The sequence below is a fragment of the Corvus kubaryi genome, unplaced genomic scaffold (genome assembly GCF_017639235.1).
Source record: "Corvus kubaryi isolate FWS band 111438036 unplaced genomic scaffold, C.kubaryi_AGA036_p1.0 split1-65, whole genome shotgun sequence".
Lineage (NCBI taxonomy): Eukaryota > Metazoa > Chordata > Aves > Passeriformes > Corvidae > Corvus > Corvus kubaryi.
Window position 1 is genome coordinate 7,948,973 of NW_024582080.1, and position 18,411 is coordinate 7,967,383.

The 18,411-nt window shown below is 47.2% G+C and overlaps 2 protein-coding genes, 1 long non-coding RNA gene and 1 other non-coding gene across 6 annotated transcripts; 1 reads left to right on the forward strand and 3 right to left on the reverse strand.

The window, feature by feature from the left end:
- Nucleotides 1-3,010: 3,010 nt before the first annotated feature.
- Nucleotides 3,011-5,114, reverse strand: RASL11A (RAS like family 11 member A). Of its 2 annotated transcripts, XM_042014300.1 has the most exons (4): nucleotides 4,926-5,114; nucleotides 4,791-4,847; nucleotides 4,639-4,718; nucleotides 3,011-4,439 (listed from the first exon to the last, which is right to left on the reverse strand). In XM_042014300.1, exons 1-4 carry the CDS (start codon nucleotides 5,044-5,046, stop codon nucleotides 3,987-3,989), a joined length of 711 nt encoding a protein of 236 aa, XP_041870234.1. In that variant the 5' UTR covers nucleotides 5,047-5,114; the 3' UTR covers nucleotides 3,011-3,986. The 2 variants fall into 2 exon arrangements, with proteins under 2 accessions (XP_041870234.1, XP_041870233.1); XM_042014299.1 differs by having other exon boundaries at nucleotides 4,791-5,114.
- Nucleotides 5,115-10,488: 5,374 nt separating this feature from the next.
- RPL21 (ribosomal protein L21) lies at nucleotides 10,489-15,317 on the reverse strand. Of its 2 annotated transcripts, none has more exons than XM_042014211.1 (6): nucleotides 15,213-15,317; nucleotides 13,747-13,825; nucleotides 13,129-13,190; nucleotides 12,006-12,118; nucleotides 11,209-11,359; nucleotides 10,489-10,627 (listed from the first exon to the last, which is right to left on the reverse strand). In XM_042014211.1, exons 2-6 carry the CDS (start codon nucleotides 13,811-13,813, stop codon nucleotides 10,538-10,540), a joined length of 483 nt encoding a protein of 160 aa, XP_041870145.1. In that variant the 5' UTR covers nucleotides 13,814-13,825; nucleotides 15,213-15,317; the 3' UTR covers nucleotides 10,489-10,537. The 2 variants fall into 2 exon arrangements, with proteins under 2 accessions (XP_041870145.1, XP_041870146.1); XM_042014212.1 differs by lacking the exon at nucleotides 15,213-15,317 and adding an exon at nucleotides 15,175-15,193.
- Nucleotides 11,814-11,946, reverse strand: LOC121658023. Its single transcript, XR_006013824.1, has one exon. It is a non-coding gene; the product is annotated as a small nucleolar RNA SNORA27 (small nucleolar RNA).
- Nucleotides 15,318-17,226, forward strand: LOC121657932. The gene is made up of 2 exons (XR_006013794.1): nucleotides 15,318-15,736; nucleotides 16,110-17,226. It is a non-coding gene; the product is annotated as an uncharacterized LOC121657932 (long non-coding RNA).
- The last annotated feature ends 1,185 nt before the right edge of the window (nucleotides 17,227-18,411 follow it).

The following is an 18,411-nucleotide window of genomic DNA, read 5'->3' on the forward strand; positions in this document are numbered from 1 at the left end:
GTGGAAGGAAGTATCAGCTGCAGGACCGGAGTCTGTAGTTCAGCTGACTGCCCCAGCTGGGGGAGAGTGTAGTCGCCTCTTCTCTGAACTGCTCCCAAAAAAAATGTTTGCTGATATTGGCTTACCATCCCAAGGGGTAAAATTACTACAAAATGTTTACAAGGACCATTTGAAACCTGAGAAGAGGATGTTTTTAGTAATGCAGAAAGAGCCAAATACCTTAGAAGATAAATATTCCAGCTTTAAGAATTAATTATTGCTTCCCAGTAATGCAGGCTGACAAATAACCTTGCACAATCTCCCAGACAGATATGTTTTAATGGAAATACTGTGCACAGGTCAAGAGCAAAATATAGTTACTGAACCACGACCCCACAAGCTTGGGTACATGGGTACCTCTGCCCTAACATTGCCCAGCAAAGCCCAAAGGACGAGGCATGGGGCTGAAGCAGCCACCTCTACACAGCAGCTCACACCATGAGGGTCTCTGGTGAGGATTGCTCCTAGGGCTGGTTATTTTCTGTCACAAAGGGAAAACGTGGATAGAAAACAACCAAGTGCATTTTTCAAAACAGCAGCTATGACATCTATGAAGCTCTATAATCATTATGCAAAATTCACTATGCAGCTTTTCAATTGTAAATCAAGTATCACAGGGCACTGAAATGAAAGCTCAATCTCCATTTCCTAATTTTTCTTTTGGTAGTGTGGGAAGATAGTATACATCTGATTATGCTCCACAATATACACTGGCATAACAAGTCACAATATACATTTATAGTTCTTTTGGTCAAAAGCATCAAGCACTGAATGTAGTAAGAAAACTTCATGAGCCAATTCTCTCAAAACCATTTTCAATAAAAAGGCTTTGCTTCTCCTTCTTTTTAGATAGGGGAAATGAGGAGAGTGGTGGAAGAGCAAGTCTGAGAACCAACAGGGAAATCTGAATTGTCATTAATTACCCCAGATCCAATCCAAGTTGCTGTTTTGTGGGCCATGCTCTATTCATAAGAGGCTTCTTAGGGATGTCGTTCTGAGGGTTGGAGTGTTGCATGTAGTGTGCAGTGACCCAACAACAGCCTCACCCTCAACGATGCTGCTCCTAGAAGGACAACAGACTTTGGATCCTCACTTCAGGAGAAACTGAAGAGGTCCTGCTGCCATACTGGTGTGAATCACCAGTGGTCATGTGCCAAGTGCAACTGCCACAAAAGGTCACCTTTGCCTAAAGGACTTTATTCTGAATCTATTCAGACCTTCCATTCACCAAAAGCTAATGAAGTCCCTCAGGAATAAAATCATTTTACAGCACATCCAGGCATGGGATGCAGATTTGTTTCCATCCATCCATCCATCCATCCATCCATCCATCCATCCATATCTCAATCATTTTTGTTCCCTGTCTGAAGCTTGAACCCAGCTCTTGCCCATGGTGTGAACACAGTCCTTGCTCACAGTCTGCCTTGTCCACGATCTTTCATACAAACAAACCACAGGATAGAGCATGAGCCTGCAACACTGACCATTTCCTGTGCTGAGAGCCAAGTCCCCATCAAGAGACAGTGAGGAAGCAGCTTGGGTCCACGTGCTCGAGTGGGACAGAAAATAAAGGGAACATGAGAAAGCTTTTTGAAGAAAACATCCCTATCTCTGTCTAGGCATGTGCAGCTTCTGAGCTGAAGTGCACAGAACAGGTTGATGGCAGCTGCTATTTTAAAATTCATGAAGTCTTAAAGCATTACTGGATGATTTCAGACCTTGGAGATAAGTAGACAAAATAGTCCAACAGGGGGGAGATGCTGATGTAGTAGCAGCCATAATAGTGTGTGATGCCGCACACATCCCTGCTTCTGAAAACCCACTCATCCATCTTGTCAGGGAAAATTGCTGTGATTCTGTTTCATAGCGGAGGTGGTGGGAGGAAAGAGGAAGATGCATATTTTTCTCTGATCAAGGAGAAAGGCCAGGCTATGCACCACTTACCCTCCTGAAGCCACCCTACCCTCTGTGTGAAGGGCTTAGAGACTTCTTAGAGACAGAAGGGGATGGCAAGTATTCAGTAGGGAGGGCATAAGTGGCCATTTCCCAGTAGAAACAAGGCTTTGGATCTCCCCTGCTAGTACCTGAGAGATGCTTTGCCCTCCCTGCCCTCTTTGCTCACTCAGGACTGAAGTAAATGCTGGGGTAAAATGAGCTGGGAACCAGCAGGTTCTTCCTGTGCTTTATCTGTCAGCTCAGAGTTGAAAACTTCTGGGCAAGAGTAGATCTGTGCCAGCCAAGGAAAATTCAGATAAACAGCATAAATGCCTAATTTATGTACCCATCATCCTGCTCCCCTCAAGCCCAGAGTCCTGGGCCTGGCAGAGCAACTCTCACAGTGAAGAAATATTTGACATGCGTTAAATATTGTCTTAACATGTTCAAACAGTCCTTTGGTATGTCCAGGCTGGCACCATGCTTTTGACATGAATTAACTCCAAGAGTTTTGGACCCAGCTTGCAGTCCCCAGTTCCAGTCTGTTCCTGCAGGTCTGGGTACCAGCTCTCCTGTGCCCTTTGGTAGGGCAGCACAGGGCCTTCAGGGAAGAGACATACAGGTGACATGCCTGCACTGAAGATGTGCACAGAGCCCTGCGTGGGGAATAGTACTGCTGGCATCCCAGACCCCTGCCCAGTGCTCACACAGGCCTCGGGTGCTTCTGCACAGAGCATCATCTCTAACGTGCTCAGTCACCCTTCCCTCAATTATCACCATCAGGAAGAGTCATCTGCAGATAAAGAGTGAAGGTGGCCCAAGAAGCTTCAAGTCACAGGGGTCAGAAACAACAGGGGCTGCCCACTAACTGCAAGGCACAGCACCTACCTCCCTTTCCTGACACAAGGAAAGAAAAAGGTGGTCTTTGGACTTAATCTATGAGATTTTTTAAAATAAAATCGTACTGGAGTTGCGCTTGAATGAGGACATCGAGTTTCCCAGTGAGGACACATTAATCCACTTCCACACTTTCTACTCAGCATGGAGCAGTTTTATTTCTTACATACACAATTCAGTGGCATACTGGAAGGGCAAACCCCACATTCCATGCTCAGACAACCAGCAAACAGTTAATAAAACCCATTCTAGTATGGTTTAGAGTTTATGTAAAGTAAGAGTAAAGTCTGACCTGTTTCAAATAGCTACAGAATTACTCTGGGGAAGATAAAGGTGTGATTCCCTTTAAATGTAGCTATTTTCTGTCCAGGAAACCTAAGCTTCAGGCCTTCTTATGACACATCTCCAGAGAAAGCAACAGCCATCCCACCTACTCCTCTGCTGCAGATTGCTCAGCACTTTGTTCCACAGCAATCTGTAGGAGAAACTCAACCCTCTTGTTAAATGCTTGGGGCTCAAATGATTGATTCTGTAGAACAGATCTCTAAAGCACATCAGAATTTGGAGCTCATTCCCACAGCCTATCAGCATTCAGGCTATTACAGGTGCAAGCAAAACAGCAGCTTTGAGGGAATAAAGCAGACCTGTTATAATCAGAATTCTTACAGACACTTTTATATTTTCATGTTTAATAGAGCCTTTTTTTGTCTCCTATAAAGTTTTCTGCCAAGGGCTTTCCAAGTATTGTGTAAAGGCACGTAATGATTTACATCATTAACACTCCCATTTTACAAACAGGAAATAGAGGCCTCCAAAGAAAATCACATGAGTATCTTAATACAGAAAATTCCAGGCCCCCCAAAAAAGAAATGGAATCAAAGCCTCCTGGCAAAAGTCCCCTCTCCAGCTACCTCTATTTAGTTGCTATGCAGCCTTTTTTTTTTTTTTTTTTTCCCCAAAATAACCCAACCAGTCAAATGAGAGAACAGCAAGGAAATTGTGAGCTTTCACATACTTACTTCTACACTGCTGGCATTAGTATAAAAATAAAGATTTTTATTAACTAGTTTACAAAAATAAATTCTATTGAGTCACACAGGATCTCATTGGGAGGTTTACTTGACTTTGGAAGATAAAGCCTGTTTGAAACGTCTCTTTAGATCTTGCATGTTGGGAGATTTGGGCCGAGGGATGATGGATGACCGCCTCCTGTCTGTGCTGCCGGCATGCTGTAGTTTGCTGACCTCCTTGCAAAGATACTGGAAGACATCACAGACGCCTTGGGAGTCCTCACTGGTGGAGATTTCCAAGAACAGGCTGCCCAGTTCATTTGCCAGCTGTAGTCCCTCTTTTGCTTGTACTTGCCTGGCGTGGAGGAGGTCTGCTTTGTTCCCCACAATAATGATGGGAGTCCTGGCATCGGGGTGCACCTTGCGTATGTGCTGGTGGAGAGGCTGGATGGACTGGTAGCTGCTGTAGTCTGTGATGGAGTAGACGAGCAGGAAGCCCTCTGCCCACTTCACACACCTGGACAGGGAGTCCAGCACCTGCACACAGTCTTCCTGCACCTGAGGTACAACAGAGAGCACAGATTCTGCGTTGGGTCATGAAAGTATAAAGGCTGTATCACAGCACCATCAAACAGGCTCAAAGGGAAGCCTGAGCTCTGTCTTAGGAGACTAGGTCTGGGCATGCAGGAAATTTGGGCTCAAAAGCTGAGCCTTTGGGCGGCAGAGAAGAACCAATTGATCCAAAGTATGTCCGTACCTGGATGCATCCCGGCGTGTCTTGGATCTGTACGGCAACGTGGTCCCCGTCCAGATGGACCAGCCGGGAGTAGAGGTTGCCTGGGGAGCAGAGAGCCGTGAGCCGCCGGACGCGGGGCTCGCCGCGCCCGGCCCCGCCGCCCCCCTCCTCACCTGTGTTGGGCTCGTAGTCACCGATGAAGCGCTTGGTCAGAAACCGCACGATCACGGCTGAAACACAGAGCGCCGCGTTAGGCGGGACGGACGGACGGACGGGCAGGGGAAGGGGACGAGCAGCCCCGCACTCACCGCTCTTGCCGACGCCGCGGGCGCCCAGCACGGCCAGGCGGACCTGGGCGCCGGGCGGCCCCGGAGGGCACTCGGCGATGGGCGCCAGCAGGAAGGGCTGGGACATGCTCGGCAGGCGCATGGGAGAGGCGGCTCGGCGGCCGAAGGGCTCGCACGGCTCCGCTCGGCTCGGCCAGCAGCGCCCGGAGCGAGCGGCCTCGACAGCTTTTAAAGGTCCCGGCGGCAGCACCGCCCGCGGGGCCGCCCCGCTCCCGCGGCACCGCCCCCCGGCAGCACCGCCCCGCGGCCCTCCAGCCCCGGCTGGCCCCCGCAGCCCTCCCCGCACTTGCCCCGCGGGCGCGTCCCCTCGCTGCCCACCCGGGTTACACCCCTTCCCCTTTCTCCCACCTTCCCCGCTCCCAGGGCGTGAGGTGGCCCCGGCGGGCGCAGGCACCGGGGGGCTGGGGGATAGCCTGGGCAGGCCATGCACCCTGCGGCCCATGTCTGGGCATCCCCCCACCCGAGGGAGGCGGGCAGATGTCAGCACAAGCCATCCTGGGCTTGAGATGTGCACCTGCACAACCACACCAGCCCCAACTGCAACGGGCTCTGGCTTAATGCACCACCCTCCCTGCAGTGAGGAAGTCCAGTCTTGAAAGAAAGGAATTATTTATTCTTCTGCCTCAGACTATTTTGTTTCCCACACCTGAACACATCCCTTTACAGCCAGTGTTGAAAATCCAGCTTGTGGATCAAGCAACAGCCAGACCTGAAACCTGAGTGGTCTTGCTTGGGCTTTTTGGGTTTTTTAAATAGTAAAGTTTCAGAGAATGGTGCTCCACCATAGGCTGCCCTTAAATGAGCCTCAGACCTGCAAGCAGCTGTGTGAATGTTTCAGTCTCCACAAACTGTTGCCGTAGCTCCTGCTGTGCACTGCTTTGCAAGTGTCTAAGTGCTTGAAAGATAAATAATCTGTTCAGAGGCTGCTTTAATTTTTATCAGGGAGACAGCACATGCCAGCAGGACACAATATAGAAGAGGATAGTGGATGGTACACGAAAGGACTGATCTCATGGCATGGAAGGATGGAGCCACTGTGAGAGCTGCTGGGCCCTGGATGTGGGGTTGATGCCCCAAAAGCAGCCCAGGTGACCCCGGATGCTCACACACAGGCAGCTGAGTTACAACAGTACTAATTAACATCAGTTAAAGTAGTACCTGCAGAAAAGCATGGTGGAAGAAGCACTGTTGATTATTTGTGGTACTCCAGTGCCTAAGAACCCCTATGGTAACACCAGGGCCCCTTCTGACTGCCAAAACGTATTGCCTCTAAGGTTTCTACTTCACTCCCCATCATGCCAGCAAGCTCTTTCTTTTGGGAAACAAGATTTCTCTTGTATCACTAAAAGCTTTTGGTTTCCAGAGGTTCCTGCTATTGTCATCTACTCCTGTTGTCAGGGGATCACTTGTCTTTGGCCTCACAGTGCCACCAGCAGCTATTTTTATACATTCCTTTACAGAACAGCTATTAGAGTACATTCAGTGTGCCTCTGAAAAAATGCTACTGAAACAAGTCCATTCCAGACAGATGATTCCCAGGTGCTGAGCTATTAAAGCAGTATTAACCAACCACCCTTCTCAAACCTTGAGGAGCTGCCCCTTTCTGGGCAGCTGTAGAACTCAAGCTGCCTTGCCTACTGCTGGGAGCACCCCCAAAGGGCAAATGGGAATGGTCAAGCAGAGAAATAACGTTGCCCAAGCCCATGTGGGACACCCTGTGAACGAATTAATGTTCAGGGTGCGATGGACTATGTCTCCACCAACACCTACCCAAGATGCAACAGGAACAGCTCAGTAAATTGAAGCAGTTGAGGCTCAGCTTAGCCATCCCCATCCTGCAGACTAAGCACTCCTGGGACGTGTGGGCTTCAAAGCTATTCCAAGGGGCCTTTCTTGGCTCTGCAGGCCCCATTTGGAAGCACCAGGCTTTACCTTTTCACCCACCGTCTGCAGGTGGCCTATGCCACTATCCCTATGGTCCATCACTATCCACTTTCCCATAGGAACACTACTCAGTGCCAGGTATGCCATACTGCTGCCTGACACATCTCCCTATTCCAAGCTGCAGTAACATTCAACAGCAGTACTTTCAGGGAGAGAGCAGGTGTCCTACTCCTGTGACGGTGGCAGGGAGGACATCCTGAGAGCCTCTGGAGTTTGGTTTTTTTTGTATTTTTCTGGGTTCTTATGCTGTATGGGTGCTGCTGGTGGGAGCAATGTTCCTACCCCATGCTTGAGCAAGGATGGTTATGACCATGTAAATCCCCACAGCTGTAACTTGATTCTTACACAGACCTTAGCAGGGCATCCACTGAAGCCGATGCATGGACACAAAAAACTCATAACCTGTCTTTCATACCACCACCCTCACCATTGCAGGGACAGCTGGCACCTTCTTCCCGTGCAAGGAGACCATTTGCAGCAACAGGGTGCCCCTGCACTGTGGGAGACATTACCCACACCTCAGTCAGGAGGTCCTACCCAGGTGGGCCCAGTTTAACCCTGTCTTTTTCACAACACAGTCTGAACTACAGGAACCCACAGTGCCTCCTCAAGCACAAGGTGAGCCTGTCCTGCCTGTGCCGGCACAGGGAAGGCCACTCTCTCCGGCAGGTGCGTGCACAGCTCTTGGCACCCCCGGGATGTCAGCCCCTGCTGACACTCCAGCACAGCACCTGGGATGCCAGCCATCTTTTTGACCGTGAGGGCCACGAATATGCTGAGTCCAGGATTGTGCTGGGAAGGAAAAAAGAGAGAACATCAAGACTGTTTACTCCATCCAATACATACAATGGGAAGATTATAAAATCCCTTGCCCCACTCAGGGGCATGCCCTGCTCCCTGCTCTGCTCCCTCCTGGGGTCCTCAGCCTGCAGCCTCTGCACTGACACAGTTTCTCCTCCTCCTTCCCAGTCCTTTCTGCCCTTTCACTGACCTTCCCTGCCTACACAGTCCTCAGGAAATCTCAAATCCCAGTGTTGCCAACATGCTAAAAAAGATGAAGGCAACAGCTCAGAAGGCAGCTTCCTTGCTGCTTCTCTAGGAGACAACAGATTTCGCCAGGGCTTTTGGCAGGGAACCAGCAGTAAAGGTTTGTGACAGTAAAGGAGCCTCAGAACAGGACTGCAGAGAACTGGTTATAGCTTATGGGTTTAGTGTGTCAAACCCCTTCCAGGGCAAATCAAAACTTGTGACTCCAAACCCTGTAAGGAATATGCTTCACGTTTCAGCTCAGGTCTGAGATGTCCTAACAGGCAGCTCTTCAGCTTTTCCCAATTCACAGATCTCCCTCTTTCGTCAGGATTGTGCAAAAACAGGGCAGCCAAACACACAGGAAGCAAACTTCAGCAGCAGGTGCTGAGACCTGTTAAGTGTCTGGGCTGTGCTTCTGCAAACCTCAGGTGATCATGAAAACCCCACAGCACTGAGTGCAACAAACAGACAGGTTACACCTTAGTTTATCTGTCCTGTTTCCAAACACTAAAAACAAACAAAAAAAGGTTATTCTCCTCCTGTACAAACCCAGCTTCATTTTCAGTTGTTTCTCGGAACCCTGACCAAGGAAAGCATTTCCTCCCTCTCTTCCCAGCCCACGCAGGGCTTCCAAATGTGCATTTATGACGAACCGCCGTTGGCATAGTAACCTTAAAAACACTTTTACTAAATTGGAAAGTGTTGCAATGCAGTGCCTCAGGGAGCACAGTTCTTAAACAAGACCACTGTAATGCTGTCCAGTCTTATTATTCCAAATTGTTGAAAATAAGTTCAAAAGTTTAGAACTATGCCCCACTTAGGATGTTAATCATTTCATCATGCTGATACAGCTAATCCACCGTGATTTTGACAAATGCGTACAAACCAAACACAGAACCAAAATAGCTTAGACACGCATGCATGAGAAGCAAATTTAACATGTCACCACCAAAGTTTGTATCCAATAGCCTCCCACTTAATTCCTAAAAAGCCTAGTGGAAAATGATGCTTATCTTGGGAGGCAAATGCCAATTTTAAATGGCTATGGAAACTGACAAGCCAAAGAGGTTGATAAAGTACACAAATCTTGCTGCTCCAAGAAAAGCCGCTTGACCGTAAAAGCCAAGTGCATAAGGTGCAACAGTGAGGGCTTCAGGATACAGTGCTGCACGCCATGTCCAACACCTCTGGTGTCAAAATACAGCACTACTCTCATGGATCAGTCTGCTAAGGGGCAAGCTCCTTCAAGTCACTTCCAAAGTCATTCCATCTATACAGCCTGCTGCATCTTCTGAGATGGAAGCTTGGAAAACCTCAAACATAGCAATCTGCTCACTGGACCTTTGAAACTCTAGCACCTAAAGCCCACCTAACCCTTAAATTCCAGCCCAAGCCAGACTGAATTCAAGGTCCGAAACCTACATTAATTCCATGGGAGTGGAAACACCCACGATTGAGTTAGGTAAAAAGCAAACTTCATCATCTCCCTGTTTCTTACTCCCACACTTTAAATGCTGCAATTCACTGCTCAGTAATTTTCAACAGTCAACACCTACAAAGAGCTTGAAGTCACTTGCTTCTCTAGTATTCTCTCTACATGGAGACGTTACTTTTACATCACTTACTGAAGGTAGCTGAGCAATGCCTGACATGACACTTCAAGATAAAGTACTATTTACCTGTAACTACAACACAATTAATCTTGAGACTGTGCATTTTCAAGGCTAACCAAGGAGGTTACCTTCAGCGGTCTCTAGCAAGCTTCACGCTGTTCCAAACAAAGCTCACTAAACCAGCACTGGTTAGTAAACACTCAGCTGAAGATCTTCTTCCATGTAAGAAACTGCACAGGTAGCACTGGGCTTTTGTGAGAGATCAGTAAATCTGGGATGAGAGGAATTCATTACAACATTCAACAGGCATGCAACAAACATGTAAAATCCAAGTGTTTAGCTATGCCAGCCAATTAAAAAGTTAAAAATCAAAATACAAAGGCTGGCAGTTTTGGAATTAAAACCTTGTTTCTAAACTACTTTTGTAAGAATGCTTATTGGCATGGGGATGTTAAACATTGTTCTGCAGGTTACAATGGTGGAACACCAAAATCTGCCCACAGGCCATTCTCTAGAGAGGTTGTTTTCAAAAATGGTTTCAACAATTCCTTGGTAGTCATGAGGCCCCTTAGCCAAAACCTTGTATCAATGAAATCTGAAGGCCATTATCTCTTTTCCCACAAAAAAAAAAAAAAAAAAAGCCTTTTAAGTGACACTGGACAGTTCTTGGTACAAGTTCTTAGTTTGCTGGTGAAATATTCCATGTCCCCTCATATTACCTCATGATCATTACTAAGCACTAGCAAATTTCAGTGTTTCTAGCATTTATAATCTATGTATATGACTAAACTCGTCAGCAAAAGCTGCAGATGATTTAAATGACTAAGCATCATGGTAAATGCAAGCTAAATAAATAAACTTCAATAAAAGGTTTCTAAAGCATCTGTTCAAACAAAAAAAACCCCCAAACCCAACTAAATGAATCAGCCACAATCACATACACTTGTCCAAAACCAGATCTTTAATTTATTTTTTTTTAAACGTGCATTACGCCATGAATTCATAGGGAATTGGCTCCAGCAGCTCTGGATCCTTGCCATTAGTTCTCACAAAGTGTGCTTCTCTTGGTGGAGCAGGCTGTAAACAGAAAAATAAAAACCAAAAACTCATGGCACTACAGCTCAAAAACCTTTCAGAAAACAACACTGTCAACCATTTAGCACCTTACTATATAAACACTACAGCAATTTTACCATTCCTAATCTCATAAATTTGATTCAAGAAGTAGCAGTAAGAAAATGATCTGCTAGAAAATGTGCTGCTGAATTAAAAAACTTATGCTTTACTCTCTGCAGCTGACCAACCCAATGAACATGGAGTGATGTATCCTGCAGTTACAGAAGCACTAGCCACTGTATCTTCTGTGAAGTCTGGTTATTCTTTATTTCAAGGGTTACAACAGAACCTGTTGCAACTTAAAATTCAATTAAAACAAAGACTCTACTGACCATAAAACCATCCAGAGCTGCTGCTGCTGCAGATTAGCAACAGAACAGGAAGCACCCAACCCTTTGTTCACAGCTACAATTTTCACCCAGCACAGAGCTCAGGCACCAAACATCCCAGACAGCCCGGACGCTGATGCACTGCATGCAGCTGCTACTCCAAGAATTAAGTAATCTCCTGAAGAAGGACTGTGACCCCAATAGAAACATTACCTGACGTTTGAGTTGAACCCAAATGCCTTTTTCTTTTGCTTCCTTTTTCTTCCTTTCATTTTCCTTCACACGCTGCAGAAAGCTGTCTCTGCTCTTGGAATGTTTAATATGCTCTATACGCACATTGATTCTCTTGGCCAGAATCTTGCCCCTAAAACAGGGAGTCAGTTTTTAATCCACACTTGAAAAAGGTCACTTTAAAGCAAGACCTACAGCCCTTACAAAAGTAACTCCAGAAGCTCAATTACAGGTAATTTTTCTTTAAAGGCCAATACCTCAACACACAGCTGCAGACGCACATCAGATGTAAGTTACACATAACCAAAAGGTTATTAATGTATAACAGTATAATATATAACCATGAGCTGACACTTTCAAATTAAAATTGTGGAGAATACGTAATTTTAGCCTCTTAGCATACAAACAAGTCATTTTATTACCAATGCACAGCAGTCCAGCTCCTGGACCAAAAAAACCAGCTTGTCTGTACAAAAACCAGCTGGATACAGCTACAGACTAGTATTTATAAAGGGCTTCAGTACCAGCACACTGGCTGAAAACCCCTGCTAGGTAATGGGACTTTAGGTGCTGGTAAGAAAAACAAAAACTGTTTCCTCTGACAGGATCCAAGTCAAATGAGCATCATCTGCTTGGGTTATAAAAAGGAAATACACTTTACCCACCTTGAATGACCAATAAAGACAATAACTGTCCAACTGGCAAAGTGAAAGGAGGGTGCAATTACAGGTCAACTTTCTCAAATACCAAGTTTCAATACATGGAATTTCATTACTTACTTAACCTGCTTGTTAACAATAATGCCCACAGCATGCTGAGTAACATTATATACCCTTCCAGTCTTGCCATGGTAACACTTGTGGGGCATGCCTTTTTGAACAGTACCCATACCCTGTTAAGAAGCAAAAGAAGGGGAAAAAAAGAAGGGGGGGGGGGGGAAGGTAGCATCAAGAATTTTTCTTTCAGAAGTAATTTGAAGTATACATTTCAAAATATTTGAGATTAATTTTAAAATATTTCCATTTTAAGCTGGAATTTATAACCATGCACTTTGCATCTGAAAACTACCAAATTTTGCTACATCAGTTCTGGTTGCTTTCAGTGTCGGTGAAATGACTGATCACTTTGCTTACAGAAAGAGCAAGCAATCACAAGAGACATTCATCATCAAGCTCCAGTGCGTCAGGAATTGTCAATTCTGAGCAGTACATTCTCCAGGAGTCAAACAACAAACAAGCAAATTGTACACCACCTTCTGTGTGACTGTTACAAGAACGTGGCGTTACAAATTAAACCGAAGGATTCAACAATGTAGGAATCCTAGGTGAAAGGCTTTCACATTCATTACAACTCAGTTATGAAAGTACAGTTAACTTTAAAAGTTCTAAAAAATACCAAGCGACAGGAAATGTTACTTCAACCCCCCCCATATTTATATATATGATGGATCCTTAGATTTATTTCTCAATTTCTAGTTTTAACATAGCTTTGCAATCACATAACTACGAACTGCCCCACCATAAATCATGGCTCATCTGAAGAGAAAGCTCAAGTCGAGCAAAACAGAACATCTACTGAAACGACAGCTGAAGTTCCTATGAAAGTAGTGCCAGTAGCCAACTCAAACATTAGCTATGGCATATTTCACTCCTGTTTTTCAGCTGAACACACCATAACAAAGCACAGCCAAATGATATTCATCTACAAAACCCCACATACACCAGCATATGACACTGAAGTGCTGCCACTGGTCCGGAAGCACTGTCGTTCCAATATTGCTCCGAAAGCGAGCTTGTGTTGATACACGTGACCCAGTTAACAAAAAAGTCCACCCCAAGGAACTGGAGACTGCACAGGACCACACTGCTTTAGCTTTTAGTTACACAGCACTGCAGAAAGTACCTTGATATCAACTATGTCACCCTTCTTGTAGATCCGCATATAGGTAGCCAGAGGGACAACTCCTGTTAAGAGATACAAATTTGGATACTTAGGAAGCCCAGAATTTCACACATACATAAAAAAAGATGGGGGATACAGATCATGCATTTGACAGAATTTTCCTGAATACCTCAAAAATCAAACCATGTTTTTTTAAAGCAGTAATTACACACTTCACACACTTCAAATTTTTAAAATACTCAGCTAAAGAAAAATTAATTTGTGTTCCTAATGCCGAAGTTGAAGAGACTTGTTTAATATATCAATACAAATGGAACTGCTTATTGATCAGAGGAAAAAACCCTCTATGTTTTAAGTAACTGCTGAAATAGTTTCATCACTTTTAAATTAATTTTCAAGCACTGACAGAATTAGCCCTGTGACTACTGTCAAGCAATTAGAATACCAATGCATTTGCTGTAAGAGTTCAGCGTACGTCTGCGTACGGCCCCAGTTTCTAGCCCAAGTTGTCAGAAATCCTTTGGCACAAGCCTTTGTTTCGCAGTCCATCCTCAGGGACTGCAGAGGCCCATCAGGTCAGTAACTGGATGCAGTGTTGGTACTGTAAGGGATACTCACCATGCTTGCGGAATGGCCTCGAGAACATGTAACGTGTCCCCCTCCTCTTTCCCTTTGTGTTCGTCATTTTGGCTGATTACTGTAAAAATGAAGGCAAACTATTCAGAACTACTAGTTCACTCACCACAAAGTTGATGGGACTTTCAGGTATTTCAGATTAATGGAGTCTTTAAGCCCATTCAGAATGGCACTGCTTCAATTCAACCAATGGTATTCACTTAGGCACCCGAAGAAATCGGTGCTTAGAATGGATGCCAGCAAGGCACTCACTTAACTCCTGCTTAAACCAAGGTCTACTCTGAGATCAAACCAGGCTACTCAAGAGCTTTGTCCATCCAGGTCTTGAAACCCTTTGAGGATCAAACACCATTCAGCATTGGAAGGGACCCACAAGGATCACCAAGACCAACTCTTGTCCCTGTGCAGAACACCTGAAGAGTCACAGAATGTACCTGAGAGCATTGTTCAGAAGATTCTTGAGCTCTGTCAGGCTGGTGCTGTGACCACTTCCCTGGGGAGCCCATTTCAGTGCTCAACCACACTCTTCACAAAGGGTAAAGAACCTTTTCCTATTATTCAACCTAAACATCCCCTGACACATCCTCATGCCACCTCCTCGGGTCTTGTTACCGGTCATCACAAAGATCAGTGCCTGCCCCTCCACCTTCACTCATGCAGAAGCTGTAGCGATGAGGCCTGCCAAGGGACCTCAGCTGCTCCTTGTATGGCTGTCCCTCCAGACCCTATTGCACATCCTCCCCAGGCAGCGTGTCTGGAGGCCTGGCTGTTCCCATTAACATTATTCCCTTTATATCCAGTCTGAGCTCCTCCTTCTAACTTCAGCTCGTTGTTTCATGCTCCTTCCACGTGCTCTTTCCAGGCACCAGGATACATTCTGTTGACTGTGGCGCTGTGAAGTGTTCCCCGATGACACCTCTGCCCCATTCCCTCAGCTTCTCCTTGTAAGACATCCATAAGGCAGGATCTCCACCACCACATTTACCGGCCACTATTACGTCTGACACAAGGCCCAGACGCTCCGCAAGCCTACGGAGCCATTCCGGGGGTGTCCGCCCCGAGCAGCCACCCCTGCCGCCTTCCCAGCCCCGACATCCCGCCGGCGGCCGCGGCGTGTCCGGGCCCGCTGCCACGTGCTGCAGCCCTGCTGCTGCTCCGCACCTGCACCCTTCGCGGGCCCCAGCGGCCCCTTCCTCGCTCCCTCCCCCAGCAACCTCCCTCCTGCCCGGCCTCCCGCAATCCGCCCGGCCCGGCCACCCGCAACGCGCGGCCTCCTCGCTCCCTCACTCCCCGGCCTACGAAGGCCGTGGTGCTCCCATCGGAGCCGGCGGCCCCCCGCCCGCCCCTGCCGGAAGCACGACCCCTCCGGCCGCGTCCCCCCTCTGTATCCCCGTCCCCCCGTGTTCCCACCGCGTCCCCCGGAGCGGCAGAGGGCCGCGGGCGCTCACCGTGCGTGCGCACAAAATGGCGGCCCGGCTCCAAAGGAAGGGGGCGGCGCCGCGCCCGCCCTTAACAGCGGGGCCTTGGCGGGGCTGCCCGCGCCGCGCCTGACGGGAAGTGCTGCTGCGGCGCGCGCGCCCGCCCACGGGAAGGGAATGTCGTGAGGGGCAGCGACCCCCGGGAGGCTGATCCCGAAAAACAGCAGCGGCACAAGTCTGACCCTTTGGCTAAAGCAGGGACAAACACCGGGGGTTCCACGGCTGTGCATGTGGTTTCGTGGCAACGGGCAGAAACCGATGCACAGGAAGTTCCAGCTGAACATGAGGAAGAACTTCTTCACTGTGCAGTGACCACGCACTGGAACAGGCTGCCCAGAGAGGTTGTGGAGTCTCCCCCACTGGAAATATTGAAGAACCGTCTGGACACAACCCCGTGCCGTGTGCTCTGGGATGGCCCTGTCTGAGCAGGGAGGTTGGACCAGATGCCCCCCCGGTGGTCCCTCCCAACGTGAGCCGCTCTGCGGTTCTGTGAGGTGCGGCGGGAGGGGTTTGGCAGCGGGGATGCCGGGGAGGGAAGGCGAGCCAGGTGTCCGTCAGGGATCCCGAGGAGCCAGTCCTGCGGCGAGCAGCTGGCCCGCCATCCGTAAGGAGTTGAGTTTGGAAATGTGAAACATAAGCAGCCAGCAGGGTGTTTTACGACATTAAAGTAGTGCACCAACATTTAAATTCGCGGCAGTGTGAGCCTGCTGCCGCTGCTGTGTCAGTCACGGCTGCCCGACCGGCGATCCCGGATTCCCGGGCAGGGAAGCGGGGTGGGAGAAGCATGCCAACACCACAGGCGAAGAGGCTGCGCAGGTTTGGGGTTTCTTCGTATTATGATGCCATAATCTCCAATTTGTGTGCCAGAGATTTCCCCCAGATAAATAAAGCGCGGATTGTCTACGAGGAGTCCTTACAGTGCCACAGGTTGCATCGGCTGCGAGGTGCCTGAGAACGAAGGGAATGGTGAGCGGGTTCCCGAGCTGGCAGAGTGACTCAGTGTGTTTGTGCATCTCCAGTACCGGAGCAGACAGGAATCGCCATGGGAAGCTGATTGCAGTGAGTCAAGAGAGGGCCTCCTTCCTCCAAGCTAAACATGCAGGAACAGTTCAAAACTTGTCTCAGCGAGGAGTTGCCCTACTGCAGAAATTTTCGTTTTGAATGAACGAAGCACTTATTTAATTTAGGGGAGGGATGATTACTTAAAGCAGCGTATAAAAACATACTTGATCCTCTGACTAACTTCACAGTTGTACTAATGTTGTCTTGCAAAACTCAAGCCCTTTCAGTCATCACTTTAAAGCAAGTTTAATATTTATGGATCACAAGAATGGATATGGAGGATTAAATACACTATCAGGTTCTGCTTGCAGAGCTACTTGGCAGGACATGTTCTGACAGACAGGCCCCGTCTCCACATGAAACCTTTTGGAGTAAAGTGTTACATTTAGAAAAATGTGTCTGTACTCCATCCTGTCACCATGAAAAATCTAGAATTTACAGTGCCTGATATATATGCAGAGAAAAATCTATATAATTTAATATGCATTCAGCCTAGGTACCATGAAACTTTTCCAAGCATGAGCATCGTTACAAGCCTGAACAGCTCTTAGATAAGGAAGTGCATTGGCAACAGATTTCAGAGAGGATATCAACCAAAGTAAAGACAGGAAGCCAAATCCTAAAAGGCATTATTGGATGAAGGAAGCTAGGCATTTACAGTGAGTGAGCTGAATGCCTTAATCTTACCAGTGATTTACATGGAGGGCAAATCTCTGCATCAACCTGGAAGGAATGGGGAAGAAACACCACGTGTTGAAACCCATGTCCACATACAGAACACACATGGAAACCCATATGGAAAGTGTCATTCATAAGGGAGTGGTAGCTGTGAACTTACTTGAACTCTGCTCTATTTGTGGCCAAGTAACACATGCAGAATTTGGTACATATTTTTTCCTGAATAAATCACGTGACAGGTTGATTCAAAATTTCAGTAATGTTTTTATTCATAAATTTACCTTGGTTAGCACATTCCCACGATCCTTCTTTAGCTCCACATTTCAAAGCAATCATGTTTCACAGTTTGTCTCCATTGAATCATTCCCTAGGCATGCTGAGCCTGATGCAGAAGTCCATCCTACCTCACAACATTTGATACATGATTTTCCAAAACTGAGACCTGATGAGCAGTTAAAGGTTGTAGAGCCTTTGCATGTTGCTCACAAAAGGATTTCTTAATAATGGCTGTCTCCAGCAGATAAAGGTGCACAATTTGTGGGGTGATTTCTGGTTTGGAAACTGGAGCTAAAAGCCAAGCAGATGTGGGGAGACCTGCAGCTCCACATTTCAGACTGCATGTGCTCCCCTTACTGCCCTGCTCTGTCCTCTCAAAAAGCCAGCCTAAACTGCTTTTCCCTGATCAAACTGCAAGTTGTAGGACCCAGACTCCAATTTCTCCTAGGCTGTAGGGCAAGCACCACATCTGGTTCTGCTCCAGAAACACCAGGTACTCAAGGTGGGTGAACACAAGTAGCAATGCACAGCTTAACACGAAGATCCAAAACACCATGAAGGTCCCAGACTGGTACTCCACCCACTGATGTACTCTGGAAATCTTTCTACACCATGCTAGACTATTTGTTTCCTTCCCACTTTGCCTGGCTTGGAGGTAAAGCAAGACAGGGAAAACAGCTTCAGTGGGAACCAATGCAAAAGTTGCTGGGGAAGGGAGCTTGAAAGGGAGGGCTCATTAGAAGTCAGAGGAGTGGAGAACAGATAAACATCACTTTGTTTTTCAGAGTGGAAAGTACCATGCCAAACCCCAACCATTTTCAGTCCCCAAGCTCCCACAGTCAGGATCCTGGTATCTTCCCTGGGAGAGCCGTGTTTTGTTTCTGACATTTCTCTGCAGCATCTGTCTGGATGATGGCTCCCTGTAAAGAATAAATGTGCTGTGATGATTCTGCACATGGGGTTGCCAGGAATCCTTCACTGAACTTTTAATGCACAGTGGGATCTGGCTTGCTCCTATGCTCAGCGGACCAAGTGATACACAGAGGGATCTTGAGTGTGACATTCCATTTGTGTTGGGTTATTCAGCAGGGGTGTGGAAGGAATTTAAATTAATGAGAGTTTGTAAAGGGCTTTGAGGTGAAAAATGAAAAAT

What these genes read in the sequence shown, in the direction of transcription:
- RASL11A (XM_042014299.1), bottom strand. Translation starts at nt 5,046, where the DNA reads ATGCGCCTGCCGAGCATGTCCCAGCCCTTCCTGCTGGCGCCCATCGCC. An exon ending in TGACTACGAGCCCAACACAG is followed by an intron (nt 4,719 to 4,790) that starts GTGAGGAGGGGG and finishes TCTGCTCCCCAG; the next exon opens with GCAACCTCTACTCCCGGCTG. An exon ending in ACACGCCGGGATGCATCCAG is followed by an intron (nt 4,440 to 4,638) that starts GTACGGACATAC and finishes GTTGTACCTCAG; the next exon opens with GTGCAGGAAGACTGTGTGCA.
- RPL21 (XM_042014211.1), bottom strand. Translation starts at nt 13,813, where the DNA reads ATGACGAACACAAAGGGAAAGAGGAGGGGGACACGTTACATGTTCTCG. An exon ending in GAGGCCATTCCGCAAGCATG is followed by an intron (nt 13,191 to 13,746) that starts GTGAGTATCCCT and finishes ATCTCTTAACAG; the next exon opens with GAGTTGTCCCTCTGGCTACC. An exon ending in GTGACATAGTTGATATCAAG is followed by an intron (nt 12,119 to 13,128) that starts GTACTTTCTGCA and finishes GCTTCTTAACAG; the next exon opens with GGTATGGGTACTGTTCAAAA.